Source organism: Carettochelys insculpta, chromosome 14 (genome assembly GCF_033958435.1).
Source record: "Carettochelys insculpta isolate YL-2023 chromosome 14, ASM3395843v1, whole genome shotgun sequence".
NCBI lineage: Eukaryota > Metazoa > Chordata > Testudines > Carettochelyidae > Carettochelys > Carettochelys insculpta.
In genome coordinates, this window is record NC_134150.1 from 43,124,425 (window position 1) to 43,144,523 (window position 20,099).

Here is a 20,099-nt window from a genome sequence, read left to right on the forward strand (position 1 = left end):
CCAGCGTGGATTTCATGGTTCTGTACTACCTCTGCCAGCTGGGTTTTTCTGCACTGCCTGGTGCCAGCCACTGCCCCTCTGTACCACGTGGCCGCTAGGCTGTGGGTGAGGGTCGTGCTTGTATGAGAGGCTGAGAAGCTTCTTTCCAGCCATTGACATTTGGCGCAGGCCCCCCGCGAGGCACCACACAGTCTGGAACTTTCCCGCGCCCAGCCACATCACATGGCTTGCCCCCGAGCCCATGGAAGGACGTGCCTGCCGTTCAGAGCTGACCGTGCTGCCCAGCAGCTTCCACGTGGTGAGGGGCTCGCAGGCACCTGGGGAACGTCTCCCTCAGTGACTAAGATATTCAGGGACTTGATGCTGCCGTGGAGTAGTCTCCCCCAGCGGCTAACGTTCTTGGAGGGACTACTGCAGCTGGCCCCCCACTGAAAACTCCCCTCCCCCTGCCCCAACAAGGACCGGGGGCTTGCTGCCACCAGGGGAGGTCTCTCCCAGCAGCTAAGATATTGGGGGGCTTGCTGCAGATGGTGGGCAGGGGGAGTTTCCCCAGTAGCTAAGATTTTCAGGGGTGGTAGAACAGCCCCACTTGCAAAAAATGTTTGTGGGGTCTCGCTGCCTGTTGCAGACACCTGCTGCTTTTTGCAAAATCTTTGATGTTTTTGTTATAAAATCTTTTTCCTAACCTTTCCTATCCTCTTTCTTCTAACTTTGCACCCCTTCATGCAGGGAAGAGTGGGTAGAAGGCCAGTTGAGAACACAGACTGTACACAAAAGCTGTATAATGAACAGAGAAGCCAAATACCCTTCCCTCAGCAACTCTTCTTTCAAAAACTTTACTAGCAACTCTTTCTTCAAGCTTTTCATTGTCCCTTGGTTATTTTCAGGGATCGGCTACAATCATGGGAATGGGGGGGACAGTCAGTGGATGGCCAGCTGAGAAGACACACATGCTGATTTTTATGAAATCCTTGATAATTCAATTACAGAAGAAGGAGATTTCTGTTAACTCTGCCATCTTTGCCTGATGCCCTACTTTTCCTTCCTGCTGACTGGCAAAAATGGACCTTTTGCTTAGCATGGGAGGGGAATGAAGACAATCAATGTGGGAAGATGGTGTCAAAGACCAGTGAGCATACCCAGAATGCTATGGGGATGAGGGAACTGTGGGACAGGTTCCCAGAATGCACTACTGCAACATTCGATGTTTGCCAATGTTAGAGTGGCAGCAATAAGTCGACTTCTTGCGGCGCACATGGGGAGGTGTGGGTTGTCCAAATCGAATTTCTAAATTCCAGAGTTACAAAATCAATATTAATAAACTTGATTTTCTCATAGTGTAGATGCGGCCTGAGTGAGATTCTTAGAGGGGTGAGCAATATATTGCTTGAGAGACAAGTGTGGAGGAGGAAAACCCTGTTGACTGTACAGTTGGTTAATGCTGTCTCTGAACCTCCGCCGCAGTGCAGCAGGAAGCTGAGAAGAGAGGCATCTGGGGTGGTTTGATTGCACCTTGGAGCTAGCTGGAGCACATGGTTAAGACTGGCTCCTTAAAAATTCCCAACTCCTCAGTCCCTGTCTCTGCTGCTGCTGTTGGCTGGATCAAGAACAAGATAAGAGAACCAGCATGTTTGCTTCTGTAACTGGTTCCCTGAAAGAGCCACCCTTTGGAAATAGCTGGAAAATGAACATATTGGTAAACTTCCCTTTCTGCCTGTACAGTCTTGAGTGTGATGAGGTTATTCTTGCCTTGCAGGTGAAATATGCAAACACACTTAGGTACCTTCTGAATGATTAATGTGCCGTGGGCAGCTGCTCACATGTTTAGCGGTCGGCTGTGTTTCCGATGATCCCTGACACAGTTTCTTGTTGTGTTGAGTCACCGAGTGTGCACAGAAGTAACATGTTAACGAAGAGTAGGAAGCCTTGTCAGTCATGCACTGGAAATGGCCTGCAGGGATGTTGGGCCCAGGCTGAGAGCAGCTGATGGAGGCTTTAGAGAGGTTCCCTTTTTCTCTGGGCAGCACATGTTGCTTCTGCCGCAGCACTGTCTTGCCAGTCCTTTCTGATGCTGGAACTTGCGAGCGGTGAAGCCATGGCTGAGAACTGAACTCGGGGATTACGCCAGAGCAGTGATGGGCAACCAGGGCTAGTGAGTGAGTAGGCTGCCTGAGAGGCCCTCCTTCATCTCAGTGGGCCACCAGTTTGTCGAGCCACAGAGGGGCCGTGTCTACACGAGCCCCAAATTTCGAAATGGCCACGCAAATGGCCATTTCGAAGTTTACTAATGAAGCGCTGAAATGCATATTCAGCGCTTCGTTAGCACGCGGGCGGCCGCGGCACTTTGAAATTGACGCGCCTCGCCGCCGCGCGGCTCGTCCCGACGGGGCTCCTTTTCGAAAGGACCCCGCCTACTTCCCATGAGCTCATGGGAACAAGGGGACTTCGAAGTAGGTGGGGTCCTTTCGAAAAGGAGCCCTGTCTGGACGCGCCACGCGGCGGCGAGCCACGTCAATTTCGAAGTGCCGCTGCCGCCCGCGTGCTAATGAAGCGCTGAATATGCATTTCAGCGCTTCATTAGTAAACTTCGAAATGGCCATTTGCGTGGCCATTTCGAAGTTTGGGGCTTGTGTAGACGTAGCCAGGGTCTCCTGGGACAGGGTAGCATTGGTAACTGCGGTTGTGAAGCTAGCATTTGGGGGGTGAAGCGTAGCAGTGCTCTGGTTGGATGCAGAGGGAGGGGGCATGCAATCAATGCAGTGCACAAGCAGCGCACACCTTGCTTTCTGTGTGTGTCACTTCAGTAATACTGGGAGGAAAAAGCTACACAGCCAGAAACCAGCAGAATCTGGCAACCCTGCATCTGGGCAGCAGTAAACAAAATGTCTGGGCAGGCGCGGGTATTCAGAGGGCCCTGCTGGGCTGCAGGTTGCCTACCACTGCCCCAGAGCATGATACAAGAAGGGAGAGGGGTCTGGCACTGCCCCACTGTATCTGTGTCGGCGGGTGGCCGGCAATCGACAGGAGTGTCAGTTCATTGATACCTTGAGACTTGGGCACTGCGGGTGGGGGCTGCTGCTCTGAGGGGAGGAAGGAGTTAGATCTTGACAGGTATCGGGATAGCCGTGTTAGTCTGCAATGAGAAGTCCCGTGGCACCTTGTAGACTAGCAGATTAATTGGAGCATAAGCTTTTGTGGGCAAAGACGAAGTGGACTTCTGACGCAGCGGGTCTGCCCACGAATGCTTATGCTCCGATAAATCTGGTAGTCTGCAAGGTGCCACAGGTCTGTGGCTCTTGAGTTAGATCTTGTGTGTCAGCCCAAGCCGCCACCTGCAAGTTTGCTGGAGGCAGGGAAGCTTTGTGCCGCTGTACAGTTTCCTTGCCTAGCCGCTGCTTTTTGTTATGTTTCACGGTCACACCTGAAATAAGTCCGTCTTTGAGCTCAGGGCCAGGCGGTGCTGAACACCATCAGCTCGCCTGTGCTTCTTCCCAGGCCCGGCCGTGCTTCTCTCTTCAGTGTCGCTCGGACAAAGCAGCCAGGCAGGTTTGGATTCCATTTCGCAGCCTCGCTGAGAGTTGTCCCACATCTGCACTCAGTGGATCAGTCCTGAGAGCGAGCGAGCGCCTAAGCTCTGCATGGAGTCATCCTTCCTAGTGTCCCAGTTCTCCACTGGTTGGTGACAGGATGGCTCCACGTGGCACGCCCCTCCCCAGCAGTCGAACTGGGGCGTCTGCCTCAGTTTCACCTCTTGGGAGGATTCCAGTAACTCTGAGCGAGCAAGCGTTCGTGTCTCCTAATACCCCTTCTTGGGACGAGCTTATTGCAAAAACATGATGCAAATTAAGCATAACTAAAATCCCATTTCCCCTGCCCTGGTGTCATGTATGTCAGATCCCAACAAGACTCATGACAGCCAGTGACTACAGCAGAGCTAAACTTGCCTGGAAACTAGCCAGCCCCTGTCTCTGCACACAGTTATCTCACAGCACATTATGTCTGGCTTGTTCAGGGAATGGATGTTGACTGGCATGAGTTAGTGGACACCTGCTGCCACCTGTTCACTGCCTTCTCTCCCGTAACAGCGGCTTTCTGCGTGATAGCACGTTAGCACACCACAGCCTGTTGGCTTTGTCCAGCAGCCTGAGCAGAGGAGCTGTGTGGGGTGTGAGTAGCCAGCAAGGTCATGACACGAGCGCAGCCTGAAACCTAACTCCAATTCAGAGTCCATTCATGATGATGGGTATTGCAGGGATGGGCAACCAGGGATGGGCCGCATGAGTGGCCTCCTTTGCCTCAGTGGGCTCTAGCTGCTCACGGCCCACTGGGATTCTACCTGTGGCAGTTCAGGTCCCCTCCGCCAGGCATCTCTCGGGCACCAGAGTCCCCCCTTTGCCTGCTCCATCACCTCCCTCCCAGCACTTTTGGAGCTAGTGAATCAGCTGGTTCAGGCGACCAGCGTGCAGAGAATGTCGCCTTGCACCTGCCTTACTTCTCCGAGATTTGGCATAAAGACAGGTGACTGTGTTTGCTGGTTGAGAAGGAAACCAGAAGGTTTCCCACAGACTCCCATGGGGCTAGGTGCTGTACAGACTCAGAACCGAAAGGGGACCTAAGGAGCAGGCATCTCGGCACGTGATGGGCGGTGGTCTTGGCATGCAACAGGCAGTCAAGCTGCTGGCCAGTTTCGGTGCGCGTGGCAGTGAAGTATAACTCAGCAGCCATGATGCAGCAGTGCATAAGGGGTGGGCTGGGGACTAGTCCAGGGAAGGATTAGGGACGCAAGGTGGGCGAGTTCCTGTCGTTTATTTGACAGACTTGAGCTGGAGAGAGACAAACTGTCTGCACAGCTACAGCCCTGTGCCCAGGCAGATTTCCTGTAAGTCAGTGGCGCAGCCTCACCGGGATCCCAGGGGCAGCACTGGTCAGGCCAGCTTGGGGAGGGTCTCCCAGTCAGAGGGGAGCGATCCGGGTCTTCGCAGGGATCAGTTCAGCCCCAGGTGCTTCTTCCTGAGCAATGCACCCTGGCAGAGGTGGGAGGGCTCTGCAGTGCCGGGCTTAGCGTTCTGCCTGGGCAAGACCTGCTCTTAGTTTTACTTTCTGCAGAGTGAGAGAAGTTTTCCATTGGGGTTGCCAGTGCTGCGCTTTATCTGCAGATCTGGCAGGAGGGGAAGCGGTGTGAAGAAGGTGGTTACAGATGTAAGACAGAAAATGCCTGTACTTTCTGCCCTCAGAGATGAGGGTTTGGCTCCAGCTGTCTCATTTTCTCCTGCCTTCAGGGCACTGGGTAGGGATTTCTCTTCATTCCTACCTAAGTAGGGCGTGGCTAGCAGAGTCACATCCCTTACACCAGCAGGACTTTTCATTTTGAGTTTGTTCTCCATGTGACACTCATTGCTCGTTGAAATAAAGGCCACAGCTCCATGTCTCTCACTCCTGCCTTATAGCACCCTCTGCTCTTCGAGTCTGGGCCTCTCCCACCCGGGGGTGCCAGAGCGTCTCCATTCAAGTCTGCAGCATGAGCCCAGCTCTGGCTGCCCCCCAGGCTCCACTGTGCCCTGTTATCCCAGTCTGCACCTGCAGTTCCGTCAGGGGCTGCATGAGAGCCCAGGACACTGCTCTTGTGACCAGTACCACACGGCAGCTAGGGTCCCAGGAGACTTAACTTGCTGCCTCCCTTCACCTTCCAGCTCTGTACTCCCTGCACACCGAGGGGGCGGGTGGTGGCATAGACACACGTTATTTAACATCTACACCTGGGAGGTTCTCTGGGGATCTGCAGGTTGCTAAGGAGCGTGCCATGGAACGCCGAGGCTGCTGCTTGGCACCGGGGGGGCAGCACTCTGCTGCGAAGGAGAGAGCTGCTCCTGGGCAGAGAGTGCACGATCCAGGCTGGTGAAAACACCTCTGAGAGCTGCACCTCTTCTCTCCCGCTGCGGTGCTCAGCCTGGAGCAGTGCTGTACAAGCGAGTTCCTCGCGCCCTCCAGAGCGCGTGTCACACAGCGACCTTCCCGCCGGCAGAGCTGGAACCGACCAGCAATTCCAGAGGCCCACAACACGGGCTTAGGCTCGGAGCAGTTCACTGAATTACGTCGGGCTGGTGGGACAATGCACGGCCCGCAAACAGCACTCCCCTGCAGCTCACCAGCAGGGGCTGCCCAGACCAGGTACAGTGCTCTGGAAACCAGCCCCTGCCGTCCCTGTGCAGCCTATCGTGTAGCTGAGCCTGGGCGCGTGGGTTGCTGGCCATTGTGGTGGGTGGGATAGAGATTGCTCCTGGGGGTCTGGAAGTGCGCGAGGCGATAGTACCTAGCACAGTGCGGAGCCAGAAGGAGAGGGCAAGGGGTAGGGGGCAAGGCTGGCTCGTTTATTGAAGGGAGGTGGCCCCTGATGAATTCCGGCTGTGACTTGGTGTCAGTGCCTTGGTCTCCCCATCCCAGCCCATTGGCCTTTGCTAGGAGCACCTGAACCCCTTGCTTGCCTGGCCCCACTGCCTTTTCTGTTACCATGCACCTGAGGCCTGGCCTATGTTGTGTGTCTGTACCCTCGCCTAGCCAGGGCCATCCAGGCCAGCACCGTCCTGCAAGAACCTAGCCAGTGCTGAGCACAGGCGCTAGCAATCACGGTACCTGCCGGGATGCTGGGTGTGGCCTGTCCTGGTCTGCGCTCTGCGCTGCATTGCGTTCAGTGATGTCAGCCCAGCCAGCTTTGGCGACGGGCTGGGCAGGGCTGCCAGCTCTCGGGCTGCTGGGGCAAGCCTCGTAATGTTGGTGGTGGTCTGGAAGGCCCAGCTCCTTCTGTCACGTGCCTACAGAAGGGGTTCAGCTCCATTTGGGTCCTGGCCATGGTGGAAAGCCTGAAACGTAGTCCAGATTCACCCCAGCGGCTCAAAGGAAATAGCAAACCGATCTCCAGCTTTTATTACTGGCTGGGGTTGCTGGGGCTGTACACCAGCCTCGTGATTTTGGTGCCCTGCCTCAGGAGTTTGGCTTGCAAGAGGCCAGGGTCGGATGCCTGCTGAGAGTCCCCGGGATGGCGGGGAGAGGCTCAGGGCAGGGGGATGCAGTGTGTGAGGTGAGGGTGGGGGGCAAGGGCACTCTTTCGGGGTATGGGGGAGCTGCATCCCCCCCCACCCACGCTGCTTGTTGCTCGCTCTTCCCCTTCTGTCACTGTCAGGCAGGGAGAGGACAGCACACAGCGTGGCTTGCTCATTCCTCTGCCCCGGCCTGCAGCAGCCAGGAGGCAGCGGGTATGGGGACCTGTCTGCCGTGGCGGAAAGGGAACAGCAAGCAGCATCGGTAGGAAGGGTTCAGCTCCCATCAGCCCAAAAGGGCACCTTGGGGAGGGAGCTCGGGGCTGGGGCAGTCCTGGACAGGATGGGGTGCACTGCCAGCCAAGCCCTTTCACCTGCCTGCTGGCGGGCATCCCAGCTTGCCAGCGTGCCCTGGGCACCCGGCTGGGGGGTGTACCCTGCACGGCACAGGCACAGTCGGTGCCACTTCTCTGGGTGGCAGCGGGAGCGACACGCGGGCAGGAGCATGGCAGGTTCCGAGGCTGACACAGGCAGGGAGACACCACGTGTGCGGAGCTGGCGCCTGTTGGAGGAGCTCCAGCAAGCGCGCTGACACATGTAGAGGTACCAAAGGGAACGAAGCCTGGTAAAATTCCCCCAACTGTCAACTGCCACGGCCTTGTGCAAATAAAAGGTTTGCCTGCAACCTGCCCTGTCTAATCCCTGTATGGAGCTGTCAGGGAGCTCACTCCCTGCTCAGTCGGTGCCCAGTGCGTCTCCTGCTGCCCTCCAGCTATGGGTGAGATGCCTGGATGACAGCTGTGCCCACCACGCCCAGGGCTAGGACAGTAACCTGTGCTGCTAACCATTGCCCAGCAGCAGGGCTCCGGTGAGACCCCTGTCAATGCACAGACCTGCTCAGTCCCTGCTGTGGTGGCAAAGAAGGGAGTGCGTTTTGCAGCTGCAAGACCAGTTTTCCCCCCCCACCCACTTTCACAGCTCCAGGAGCCATTGGCCTTTGAGGCCGGATATTCTTAGCATTTATCAGCCTGCGAGGTAAAGTGCTTGCTCTGGGCTACAGCTGAAGGGCAGCCTGTTGCCCCAGGGAGCATCTGACCTTATTGTCAGGGGCAGAGTAATTAGACACCCTTGGTCCTACCTGTCCTCTCTCCCTCGTCCATTGTCCTGTCACCTGTGTGTGTCAGGTGTGTGCTGTCTCCTGCCTTGCATTGTTGATTCAGTCGCAAACCGCGTTTTGTTCTGAACATCAGGTGTGGCTCTTCTGTCAGACGTGGACCCAGAGCAGACCCTGCCCTGCCTGCTGGCCCAGTACGACTGTGCTGCTCCGGGCGCTGCAGGACCCCAGACTGCCGAGACCAGGATGAAAGTGGGAGAGGTGCTGATGCGGGTGACCCGGGCCCTGGGTGAGTCTACTACAGTTTCTCCAGATACTGCACCAGAGCCACTTGTACCACTGCTTTTGTGTCTGGTCAGGAGCTTTCCTGGGGCCTGCGTGTGTCTGTGTCCCAGTGAAAGTGGTGGCTAACTTGGAAATCATTGACTTTCTCACACAGATCTGCAGAAAATTGGTTTTTTTCAGATCTACAAAAGAAAACGTACTGCTAAGTTTCCACTTTCCAGTAGCGTCTCCACTGGAAGGTTGAGAGGTCAGCACTGCTCACTTACCCCAGCTGTGCCCAGACGTCACTGGCTGAGCTTACGCTGGGGATTTGAGGGCAACGTCTATCTGGCATAAAATGTAGGTGACAGCAAGCAGCATTCTCTTGTGGCGTGTGGCCCGGGCTGCTTGGATCAAGATGCAACATCCGTTTGATGTGTCTCCTGCACTTTGGCTGCCCTGACGTAAAGCTATTCATTTGTGACCTGATTTTCAGGTGTGCTCAGCACCTCCAGCTCCACCTGACAGCAGAGAGCAGCCCTGCAACCAGGTCCCTTCCAGCCCAACACGTCTATGGCTCTTTAGGTATCTACTAGTATGATACCCCAGGCAAAATCAGAGGGGAAGAGTGTCAGCTGGGCTAGTGGCCTGTGAGCTGGGCTTGGCTGATCAGACACTTCCACGCTCCTGGGGTGTTAGCGGCTCCTGTCCGCTGCTGTCAGAGACTCACTCTAGAGGGGGTGTTGTGGGGTGCCAGGGCACCCAGGGTGGAGGGATAAAATAAAGCTGGCTCAGGCCCTTCCGGCAGCTGCCATAACACGTAATACCCAGGAATTTGTCCCACCTCTACACCAGCAGCTAAGCTAAACAACCAGAGGAAAAGGAGCCAGGATTTCCTTTGCTCACGGACCCTGAAGGAGCTAGGCTTTGTCTTCCCCTTTGTGAGCCAGGAGCGCTGGGTGCAGCTCTGCCCCAGAGAAGAGATGCGGGAACATCGAGAGGAGTCCAGGGCTCCACATGGCTTATGCTCATCCAAGAGGCCACTGGAGACCCAGGCCACCTAGCCGCTGAGCCTCCACAGCCAGGTCCTACCAGGCCAGAGTGATCAGTGATCCCCCTTGAACTCCCCCAGATGGGTCTGAACCACTTCCCTCGTGGGGGTGTCAAGATTTGCGGTGCATGGCCTGCAGCCAGCGACAGCTTCCTAGCACCAGTAGTGATCCCTCTGGTGTCTGCAAAGGCAGTTGTCTATAAACCAGCCCTGGCCTCCGGGTCGCACTTCCAGCTCAGGCAGCTGGTGCCTTGGAGCCGGCTCTGATGACTAGCCTGAACCGTGTGTGCGGGAAGCGGAGGCTTATCAGCAATAATGTCCCGCTTCTTGGAGCTCCACCCCACTTCCTTGTCCTAGCAAATGCTGGGAAGCCCAGCAAAGCTCCCCGTGTGCTGTGCTGCGTTGTGTTGTTGTGAGCCAAGTGTGATGTTCATGCACCATAAACTCTCCCTCTGCTTCATTGCCATGGAACTGGTAATTCCGGGATTCCCCCCCGCCTCATACTCACTTCCCATGTGGCTGTCAACACGCTATATGGCAAAATGACTCTGCCCAGTGTTTCCTGGCACCCCGGGGACAGAAGATCTGTGGCTAGTCTGGGCATGGTGGTGACTGTGAGCCCTGCAGTTCTGCTCCTCCCACGGGAGGGCAGTGGCTCACACATGCTGGCCCGGTGCCTCTGAGGGCTTTGGCGCCTGCGTGGCTGATGGAGGGAAGTGCTACCTGGTGCTGCTCTGTTCCCTGCCCAGCCTGTCTTCGTGCTCGCCAGCAAACAGACAGTGCTCCTGCTACGTCCTTGCAGAGCTGCCTGTGCCCATCGCCTAGGTTCCTTTCCGGCCGTACTGAACTTAGCTCCGTACAGAGCCAGCTTCCCTCTGCCCCCTCCCTCATCCACCTGGTGCACAAGTGATTGATCAAACTGCTGCTAGGCTGCGCTGACTGGGGCCGAGCCCTGCCCTGGCTGGTGCTGCTGGTTACTAATGGGCTTCAGCCCCGTGAAGGCAGGTGTTGGGAGCCACGGTATAGGCAGTTGCCAGGTGCTGCTGATCCTGTTAGCTCAGTGGCCTCTAACTGTTTGGCGCCACTCTAATCAGTGCATGTTTGGCGTGGGTGGGTGAGCCCCCCAGCCGTGCTCCCGTGGGGGCAGGGGGACCTGCACCTCGGTCAGCAATGGCAGGGGTGTCCTGGGGATTCCCTTGGTCTGGGGGACAAGCGTTTTCACAGGCTGGTATGTCTTTGAACCAGTGCTGGTGACCTAGGCTAACCCTCCTCCATCTCTGGGGGCTGCCAGATTGTCGTACCCGAGACGGTCTCCCAGGACAGGGCAGTTTTGCTAAGTGCGCTGGTGTCCCTATAGGGTGCAGGGTGTGCTGATTGGACCCTAGCGGCACTGCGATTGGCTGCAGGGGAGCACAAGGCTCTCGCAGTCACTGTTGTGTGAAATCGGCACACCCCTCACATCGCATGCTCTTGCCTTACGTGTGTGTCATGTTAGTAGTACTGGTGGGAAAAACCTGTGTAGACAGAAACCAGGGGAATCGGGCAACCCTAGGCACTGGTAATGGTAAACGAACGTCCTGCAGGCCACACACAGACCCATAGTGGACCGTAGGTTACCCACCACTGCTCTAAATGCCGAGCGGCCATGCTGCGTTTTGGGCGCCCTGTTTCTTAGTGTTTGTGGCTGACGTCCTCTGCCTGCAAGCTGTAGCACCGCCTTCTGTCCCTGGTGGGGGGAAGGCATCCCCTCTTCTGCGGATCGCTGCAGGTCTTTGGGAATATGTCAGACTGACGGACCACAGTGAGGCTGGAGAGCCTGCTGAGTCCTCTGATCTTCCTGCCTAGACCTTTCCTTTTCATACAAGGCTGCTTGTGCTGAGTGGTAGGACCCCCAGGTTCCCCCCTCTTGGTGGGGGAAAGCTAGCTGGGCTTTCATTCCCATGGCCCCCACCTCAAGCCCCCTGGCACGGTGCGTTGTGCTTCCCCCACCAACTTGCTAGTAAACAGAGTCCTGGGCTGTAACCTTTGCCTAGGCATCTTGCACAGAAGAGGTTCCCATAAATCGTGTTCTTCTGCTTCACAAAGCAGACCCCAACTCCTGCCTCCTCCCGGGTGTGGCAGATCCACCTCAGGATGGTTTTAACTCGCTTCCTTTGCCTCCCTCCCTCCCTCCCTCCTGGGTGTTCCCCTCCAGTGGTGAGAAGAGTGGCCAGAGGAGGCATGTAGACCCGTCCATCGCTGTCTTTACTGACTGAAACTTCCTCTTACTGTGTGGTCTTTGCAGCCCCTTTGCTGCATTGGAATGTTTAACCCCTCACCTTCCCACACAGGCAGGGTGAGTCGAAGGGCCTTTGGTTTCCAAGGTAGAGGTACGTCCCTTGCTCTTGGATTCCTTCACATTGATATTCTAAACCGTCTCAGCTGCAGAAAAATTCCCTTAGCTTGGAGACATGAGCCGCAACTGGCAAAGGGCCCCTCCTTTAAAGAGAATAACATAATCACGCTCCAGTGTGCCAGGGCTTTATCCTGCTTGTTGCTCATTTGTCTCCTTTAAAAGAGAAAACAGTTGCAGTTTTCTCCTCTCCTTCCCCCAGAGCAAGGGAGTTGGGTTGGCTTGGTGGCCCTTGCCGTGTGCCAGGTCTGGAGGACAGGGAGCTAGAGGCTGAACCTGAAAAAAATAAAAATCCCCGGACACAACAGAGGGCTGGGTGTCCGGTGGTAGTAGGCAGGGCCATTCATCGAGCTGTTACTGAAGCATTCCAGTTACCCAGCCAAACAGGGAACGCTGAATGTCGTACTTGGCATTCAGCAGTGCAAAGGGTATCAGAGTGCAGCTTCCCGCTCAGCCCTGCTCTGCTCTCTGGTCTCCTGTTTACCCCGCTTCTACTGATCACAGGAGCCCACTCGTGGCCACAGGAATGAATTCCTTAGGTCACAGCAGCAGGGTGACAATGGGCCCTCTCTCTTCCAGCCTTTTGTGAGTGGAGAAGCCTGCTGAACTCACCTACCATAGGGAGTGGCCGGAGGTTGGGGCTTTTCCTTCAGATAGCCTAGTCTCTCAGCCGAGGCTCTAGCAGGTATCCCCGAGGTAGTCTGTCCAGTGTTTGGGTGGTTGAATGGGAACTCTTCTTTCTCTTGCGGCGGTTACTCGATTACGAGTAGGACGTCTTCATTCCACCCTCCTACGTGTGAGTCCGTTGATGGCTGATCAGCCCGATTCTGGAGCAGGTCCCTTCACAGGAGGGGCAGGTGTTGGTAGCCGTTGGAGGGGCGTGGAGCAGGCTTTGCTGCTCATTTCTTTTTTTCCACCTGTGCTATGGGGGGACCTCTCAAATTGTGCCTCTCCCCATGGGTTTCCGCTCTCATTGGGAACTAGCCTGGGCAAGGCTCTGCCACATGTCGACACCGATGCTGCACTTTTCCACATGCGCCTCCAGCGTGCCCATAGGTTGCGTCCGCTGGCCTCCAGCGCTGCTCGTCCTGCCTCTGGCTTAGACACCAGAATCAGTCTTGGGAGGCGGGTATTTGGCCAGTGATGGAGCAGTAGCTGAGGCGCAGGATCTTGCGTGGCAGGCGTATGATATTGTGGTCACTGGTGCACACGCCAAGGCCCTGGGGAAGTTCTGGTTCCCAGCCTCTAACTAGATGGAAGTTTGCAGTTTACAAGCCAGTTATGGAAATCTTTGTCCTGGGCGGGAGTAGGGGGAGGGGTCCCTGCGGCTCAGTGGGTGCTGCTCAGGTGTAGGAGCTATGAGCACACACTTATCACCTGAAGTCCTGCAGGGGGATGGAGCGAAGGCCGTGCACTGGACTCTGAGCTGCGTATTCCCAGGCGCTGACGTTTGGCATTTCTTAGCCCAGGTCTGCGCTATCAAGTGTTGTCCAGACAGCAGTATGAAAGGCCACCCTCCCCGTAGCTGACATAGCTGTGCCATCAGAGCCCAGGGGCTGGACTTGATGGCCTCTCGAGGTCCCTTCCAGTCCTAGTGTTTTATGAATGTCGCGTGAGCTGATATTACTGTGCTGCCAGAAAGCTGCTTCTATGGGGGAATGCTGCAGCTACCCTAGCCAGTTTTGCCAGCATAAGCTGTCAACCACTGCTAGTGCTCTTGAGCCCTTGCTGTGGTCAGTCTTCTTGGCTTTTGCCTTGTTTGTGCTATTGTGCCCTGGCATTTAAACCTGATCAGTCATTCTATGCAGTCTCAGCTCTGACTTCAGTTGTTTGGTTGGGATTCGTAGGGATGATCTCTGCTGCCTTCAGGAGCTGCCCTGTGGGAGGGACTGGTTCCTTGGCATTAGATTTCAGCCCTTTTTCCTGGGCAGGAGGTGGATCTCACAGTGCCCCTTCTTGAATCCTGGTACAGCACAGCTGTGTTGTGCCTGGCATGGGGAGACCTCAGCCAGCATGTGTCATGCCAAGTGGGACACCCCGGTGGCTGCTGAGCTTGGGGGTTGGAGGGCAAGCTGTGGTGTTGCCTGGCTCCAAACCATCTCTTCCACACGATGCTCCTTTGTCGGCACAGTCCCGGGGATGCTCGCTCTGTGGCGTGTGCTGACTAGCCTGGGTATTTATAGAGCAAATTAGACTGACTGGTGTGCCTTTGAATTTCACACATTGCAACACTCAAAAAGTTTATCCAGCGCTTCAAACCCACTGCTTGATCTTGCTCTTTTTTTCTCAGCGTTGCCATGAATTGGGTCTCCTCCGTCTCCTCCCAGCAGACAGTCCTGAGCACGAGTGGCCTTTTGTCTCCTGTGGCATAAAGGAAAGGCCATTTGTGTGGGTCAGGTGATGGAAGCTGAGGGAGTGTCTGTCCGTACCTCAACTGAAACGAGCCCTCACAAGAAATTTGCATTCTAATATGAAAGCAAAATGCCAGTAACGTTCTTCTGTTAATATCTCGTTTAGCTCATATTGACTTGAACCATCTAATGCAGCCAAGCTGACGTACCTGGGACTGATCCAGTAGAAGTGGAAAGGCTGTTAGAGACCACGCCCACCTTCCCACCACAAAATCAGGACGTGAATTCTTTCCAGGTGTCGCTGGAACATCCCCGGCAAAGCGCCTTTTCTGGGGCTTAGCGGGAAGCCAGGAGCCATCAGCTCCATTTAGGTTCCCATGCTGCACCCTCGCTGGGGTCGGACTCTTCCCCGGGGTGCTGATCCCACAGCAAACGACCTCGCCTGGGGCCGTTGTTCGGTGACAAGGATGAAGGGTGCTTCATGGCAGGTCACACACAAGCCCCTTCCAGCAGTGCGGCCGTGTGTGCATGGTGGGCAGCTAACTGAAGATGTGGTTCTTCTGCCTTAGCGGGGTGTGGTGCTGCAGTGCTGAATGGAGCACCCCAGCCATACCACTGTCCTCTCACAGCTAGCGGTAATGGCAGAGAAGCCGATCACTGAAGAGCTGTGGAGACTGAACCTTTCTTACCCCGAGCTGAGAGAGGTGAGAGCTGCTCTGGGGACCAGCCTGTGGGACGCTTGTACTGCCCTGCTCATGCCCAGCCTGCGCAGGTGACCAGGGAAGGGAACTCTCCCAAGGCAGAGCGGTAATGGCCTAGTGTTCTCCAAAGTGCCTGGGATGCTGAGAAATACAGACTAGGGCAGCTGCCCGTGTGCAGGCCAGAAAAGCAGAGCTGTATGCAGCCCACCATCCAGGGAATGAGAGCTTCAGTGGTGCTGTGCTGGCTCCGCTCACAAGCCCCATCAGGACTGAGAGCTTGCTTCAGCATGATGGTGGTTTAACGCTGTTACGTGCACAGTGCGGAGGCAGCCGGTGATCTCAGCGTCCCAGCCCCAGAGGAGCAAGGGGATGTGTCATCCTTTCCCGTTTGCACTCAGACAGTGGAAAACGAGCCTCGTGGCAGGTTGAAGGTAGCAGGTGTGCAGAAGGGGAATAAGGAAAAGTTAGTTACTTGTGCCCATGACGTAAGAACTAGGAGTCACCAAATGAAATTAACGGGCCACAGGCTTAAACCGAACAAAAGGAAGTACTTTCCCAGCAGCGCACAGCCGGCCGGTGGAGCTCCTCGCCAGAGGATGTTGTGAAGATCAGGACTTTAGCAGGGTTCACGAATAGTTAGATATGTTCCCGGAGGTTGGGTCCATCAGTGCTCGTTACCCAGGCTGGGTAGGAATGGTGGCCCTAGTCTGTGGCCTGTTTGTCAGAGGCTGGAGATGGGTGGCAGGGGAGGGGAGGGATCACTCACTGTTTACCTGTTCTGTTCACTCTCTCTGGGGCACCTGGCATTGGCCACTGTCCGAAGACAGGACACTGGGCCGGATGGGTCTTTGGTCTCACCCTGTGTGGCCGTTCATATGTTCTTAGCAATCTGGGGCTGGCACTGGAGCATCAATATGGAATAAAATTCCAACCTGCTGATCATTGTCTTCAGCAGGCTGTCATCCCCCTGAATGTACGGCTGTAGAGGTGTCTGGTGTCGCTGGGCTCCTGGGGGAGGTGACTCCTCAGGCAGCATGAGCATGGGCAGGAGTAGCCAGCCCTCAGTGTCACCAGGACTGTGCAACACTCCTACCCTCCCAGTCCTTTAGCACTGCCCAGAGTGCGCCATGTGGCGCTCTGGTGATGATTTAAAGGGCCTGGGGCTCTGGCCACTGCCTCTGGGAGCCCCAGGCCCTTTTGAATTGCTAAGACTTGAAGCAACTGCGCCCATTGCCCCTCCCGCCATCAGCAGGCCTGAATGGTATTGACACAAAGAGATTACAAATAAATTAGCCATGCAGGACCAGCTGGCATTCGCCCACAGGTTCCGAAAGAACTCATATGTGAAACTGGGGAATTATTAACTGTGATTTGTGACCTATCCTTTAAATCAGCTTCTGTACCCGAGGACTGGAAGACAGCCAATGTAACACCAATATTGAAAAAGGGCTCTAGTGGCAACCCCAGCAATTACAGACAGGTAAGTCTAACGTCAGTACCGGGCACATTAGTTGAAACGACAGTAAAGACTAAAATTGTCAGACACATAGAAGAACGTAATTTATTGAGCAAAAGTCAACATGGTTTCTGTAAAGGAAATCATGTCTTACTAATCTGTTTGAATTCTTTGGAGGAGTTAACAAACATGCAGACAAGAGGGATCCATAAGATAGAGTATACTTCGATTTCCAGAAAGCCTTTGGCAAAGTCCCTCACCAAAGGCTCTTGTATAAATTAGGTTGTCGTGGGATAAGAGGGAAGATCTTTTCATGGATTGAGAACTGGTTGAAAGACAGGAAACAAAGGGTAGGAATAAAGGGTAAATTTTCTGAATGGAGAAGGCTAACGAGTGGTGGTCCCCAAGGGTCAGTCCTAGGACCAATCCTATTCAACTTATTCATAAATGATCGAGAGAAAGGGGTGAGTAGTGAGGTGGTAAAGTTTGCGGACAATATTAACCTGTTCAAAATAGTCAAGACAAAGGCAGACCGTGAAGAACTTCAAAAAGATCTCACCAAACTGAGTGACGGGGCAGCAAAATGGCAAATGAAATTTAATGTGGATAAGTGTAAAATAATGCACATTGGAAACAATAACCCCAAGTACACATTCCATATGTTGGGGGCTGGTGTAGCTACAACTAGTCACAAAAGAGATCTTGGGGTTATGGTGGATCGTTCTCCAAAAACACCCATGCAGTGTGCAGCAGCAGTCAAAAAGCAAATAGGATGTTAGGAATTATTAAAAAGGGATCGAAAATAAGACAGAATATTTACTTCTGCTTTATAAAACTGGTACCCCCCACATCTTGAATACTGTGTACAGATGTGGTGTCCTCACCTCAAAAGAAGAGCTTTTGGCATTAGAAAAGGTTCAGAAAAGGGCAACTCAAATCATTAGGGGTTTGGAACAGGTCCCGTATGAGGAGAGGTTAAAGAGACAGGGACTTTTCAGTTTAGAAAAGAGGAGGCTGAGGGGGGACATGATAGAGGTATATAAAATCATGAGTGGTGTGGAGAGGCTGAATAAGGAGAAGTTATTTACTTGTGCCCATAATACAAGAACTAGAGGCCACCAAATGAAATTAATGGGGAGCAGGTTTAAAACTAATAAAAGAAAGTTCTTCTTCACTCAGTGCACAGTTAACCTGTGGAACTCCTCGCCAGAGGAGACTGTGAAGGCTGGGACTGTAACAGAATTTAAGACAGAGCTAGATAAACTCATGGAGGTTAGGTCTATAAAAGGCGATTAGCCAGGGGTAGGAATGGTGGCCCTGCCCCTGTTTGTCAGAGGCTGGAGATGGATGACAGGAGACAAGTTGCTTAATCATTGTCTTCCGTCCACCCGCTCTGGGGCACCTGGCACTGCCACTGTTGGCAGAGGGATGCTGGGCTTCATGGACCTCTGTTCTGACCCAGTAATGGCCGTTTTTATGTTCTTGTGTGTCTCTGCTGCAGCTTGAGTAGCCATGCCCAAGGTGGCATGAGGGGTCAGGGCCCAGAGCCTCTCAGCTAACTGGGGAGCTGCAGCAGCAGTGGGGCCACCCTCTTGGTGAAAGATTTCCTCAGATGTTTGCTGTTGCAGCAGCGTTTCGTTTTCCCCCGTGGTAGGGTGACCACAGCTCCTGGTGCTGAGTGCAGGGCACCTGCTCACATTGCTCCCATTCAAGCAAGCTTAATGGCAATCAGTCGAACTAGGCAGTGCAAACATCCTGATTCCCAGTGCTGGCTGAGCCCTGGTTAAAAAGAAATGCTGTGTACTGGGTCCTTTCCTTCACCTTCTTGGTTTTAAGGCTTTAGGGTTCATGTGGGGTGTGACACACACCACACTCCCTCCCCCCAAATGGGAGAGGGTGACACACAGCACTCCCATACACATCTCTCACACAGGGTAGGGGCGTTACCAACCCCACCTGCCCTGCCCTGCCCAGTACTCTGCACCTCCAAGCCTGGCTGGGCTCCTGGCATAGACTTGCCTCTCCTGTACCAGCTGCCAGGGCAACAAAAATTATTAGGGGTGTGGAGCGTCTGCCATATGAGGAGAGAGTAATGAGGCTGGGGCTTTTTAGTTTGGAAAAAAGATGATTAAGAGGGAATATGGAAGAGGTCTATAAAATCACGGCTGGTGTGGAGAAAATAGATAAGGAATTATTTACTCCTTCTCACAACACAAGAATTAGGGGTCACCAGATGAAACTAATACACAGCAGGTTTAAAACAAACACTAGGAAATGTTTTTCACACAGCGCACAGCCAACCTGTGGAACTCCTTGCTGGAGGAGGTTGTGAAGGCCAAGACGATAGTAAAGTTTAAGAAAACTAGATAAATTCACGGGGGACAGGCCCATTGATGGGCACGGAGGGTGTCCCTGGCCTCCGTTTGTCAGAGGCCGGGAATGGGCGACAGGGAATCGATCACTTGATGATCACCTGTTCTTTTCTTTCCCTCTGGGGCACGTGGTCTTGGCCACTGTCGGAAGAGAGGACCCTGGGCTTGATGGGCCTATGTCTGACCCAGGGTGGCTGTTCTTATGCCACATGTTCCCAAGGCAACAGGGAGGGAGCGAGACCTGTGCCGCCCAGGAGGATGGAGGAGCAGAAGGGCTGAGGGGTGCGAAGGCAAAGCAGGGAGCAGAAGGGTGTAAAGGACTGATGGAAGGGCAGCAGAGGCAACCCACACCTGACCACTGTCTGGCACCTGCCCACGCTCACCAACCAGAAATGGGAGGGGGGACTGCTGGCCTGCAGCAGCGGGGGCGGGGGGTGGCCAGCCCTGTGCACTGTGTCTTCACTCTGCCACCCGCCTTGCACATCCAGCGCCATCCTGGGCTACTGGACCTCCCACCCACTGCTGGTGGGCAAGCAGTTGGTACAAAGGGGTGTGGCCAGCAGCAGGACCTGCCAGTGCTGATGGGGCGGGACAGGTGGGAGAGGGACAGAAAATACCGAACAATCTGCTGCCTTTTTAAGAAAAAATTGGGTCACCTGCAGAAGGGCTTAAATCCCAAGACTTCCTTTGATAACGGGATGTCTGGTCACCCTGCTTGGAGCAGTGGTGGGCATCCCCCGTTGGCCTTATCCAGCCACTCGCTAGTTGATGGTAGTACCAAAAGTCACTGGCAGCTAGTGGGGCAATAACAGAACATTCTGAAAAGAAATAAACCATTTAAACCATCCACCCCGTGTCCTGTGAGCGCTGGCACGGCCAGCGACTGATGGGCAAGAGCTGGCTGGTGCAGAGGGATACATGCCAAACAAGTGTTCAGTACAGTGTGCAAGGAAGGGCAAGGTGCCTAGAAAAAGCCAGCTTTCCACGGCCACCCAGCTGAACACTTGGCCAGCCAATGAACAATTCATCAGTCTCTGGATTGCAGAAATTTGTGGAAGTCCTGGGGATCCACCGGCAGCATGCAGCATGGGGAAACAGTGGTGGCTTCTGACCTTCCTTTTCCTGCCGTGACAGAGTTGGTGTCCGTTATGGGACAGCCTCTGACTCACCAGGAGGAGAAGCGTTTTGTGCAACATGCTGCTCCAGTAGGGCTGGAGTCCCGTCTGGGGTCGCAGGTGCATCTCGCTGCTTGCTTGGGAAAATCTCTTGCAGTGCTGGATTCTACAGGAGAGGCAGCCCTAGCTGCTTAGGCAGTTGAGCTCTTTCTTCCTCGTGGGCTGTTGTAAGTGCCAGGTACCGCAGCA

General features: G+C 54.6%; 1 protein-coding gene across 2 annotated transcripts in view; it reads left to right on the forward strand.

The window, feature by feature from the left end:
* TANGO6 (transport and golgi organization 6 homolog) overlaps window positions 1-20,099 on the forward strand; it is a 76,481-nt gene that overhangs the window by 37,961 nt on the left and 18,421 nt on the right. For both annotated transcript variants that reach the window (XM_075008524.1, XM_075008525.1), the window contains exon 15: window positions 8,285-8,437. In XM_075008524.1, coding sequence (XP_074864625.1) covers window positions 8,285-8,437 — 153 coding nt within the window. The remainder of the gene's footprint in view (window positions 1-8,284; window positions 8,438-20,099) is intronic.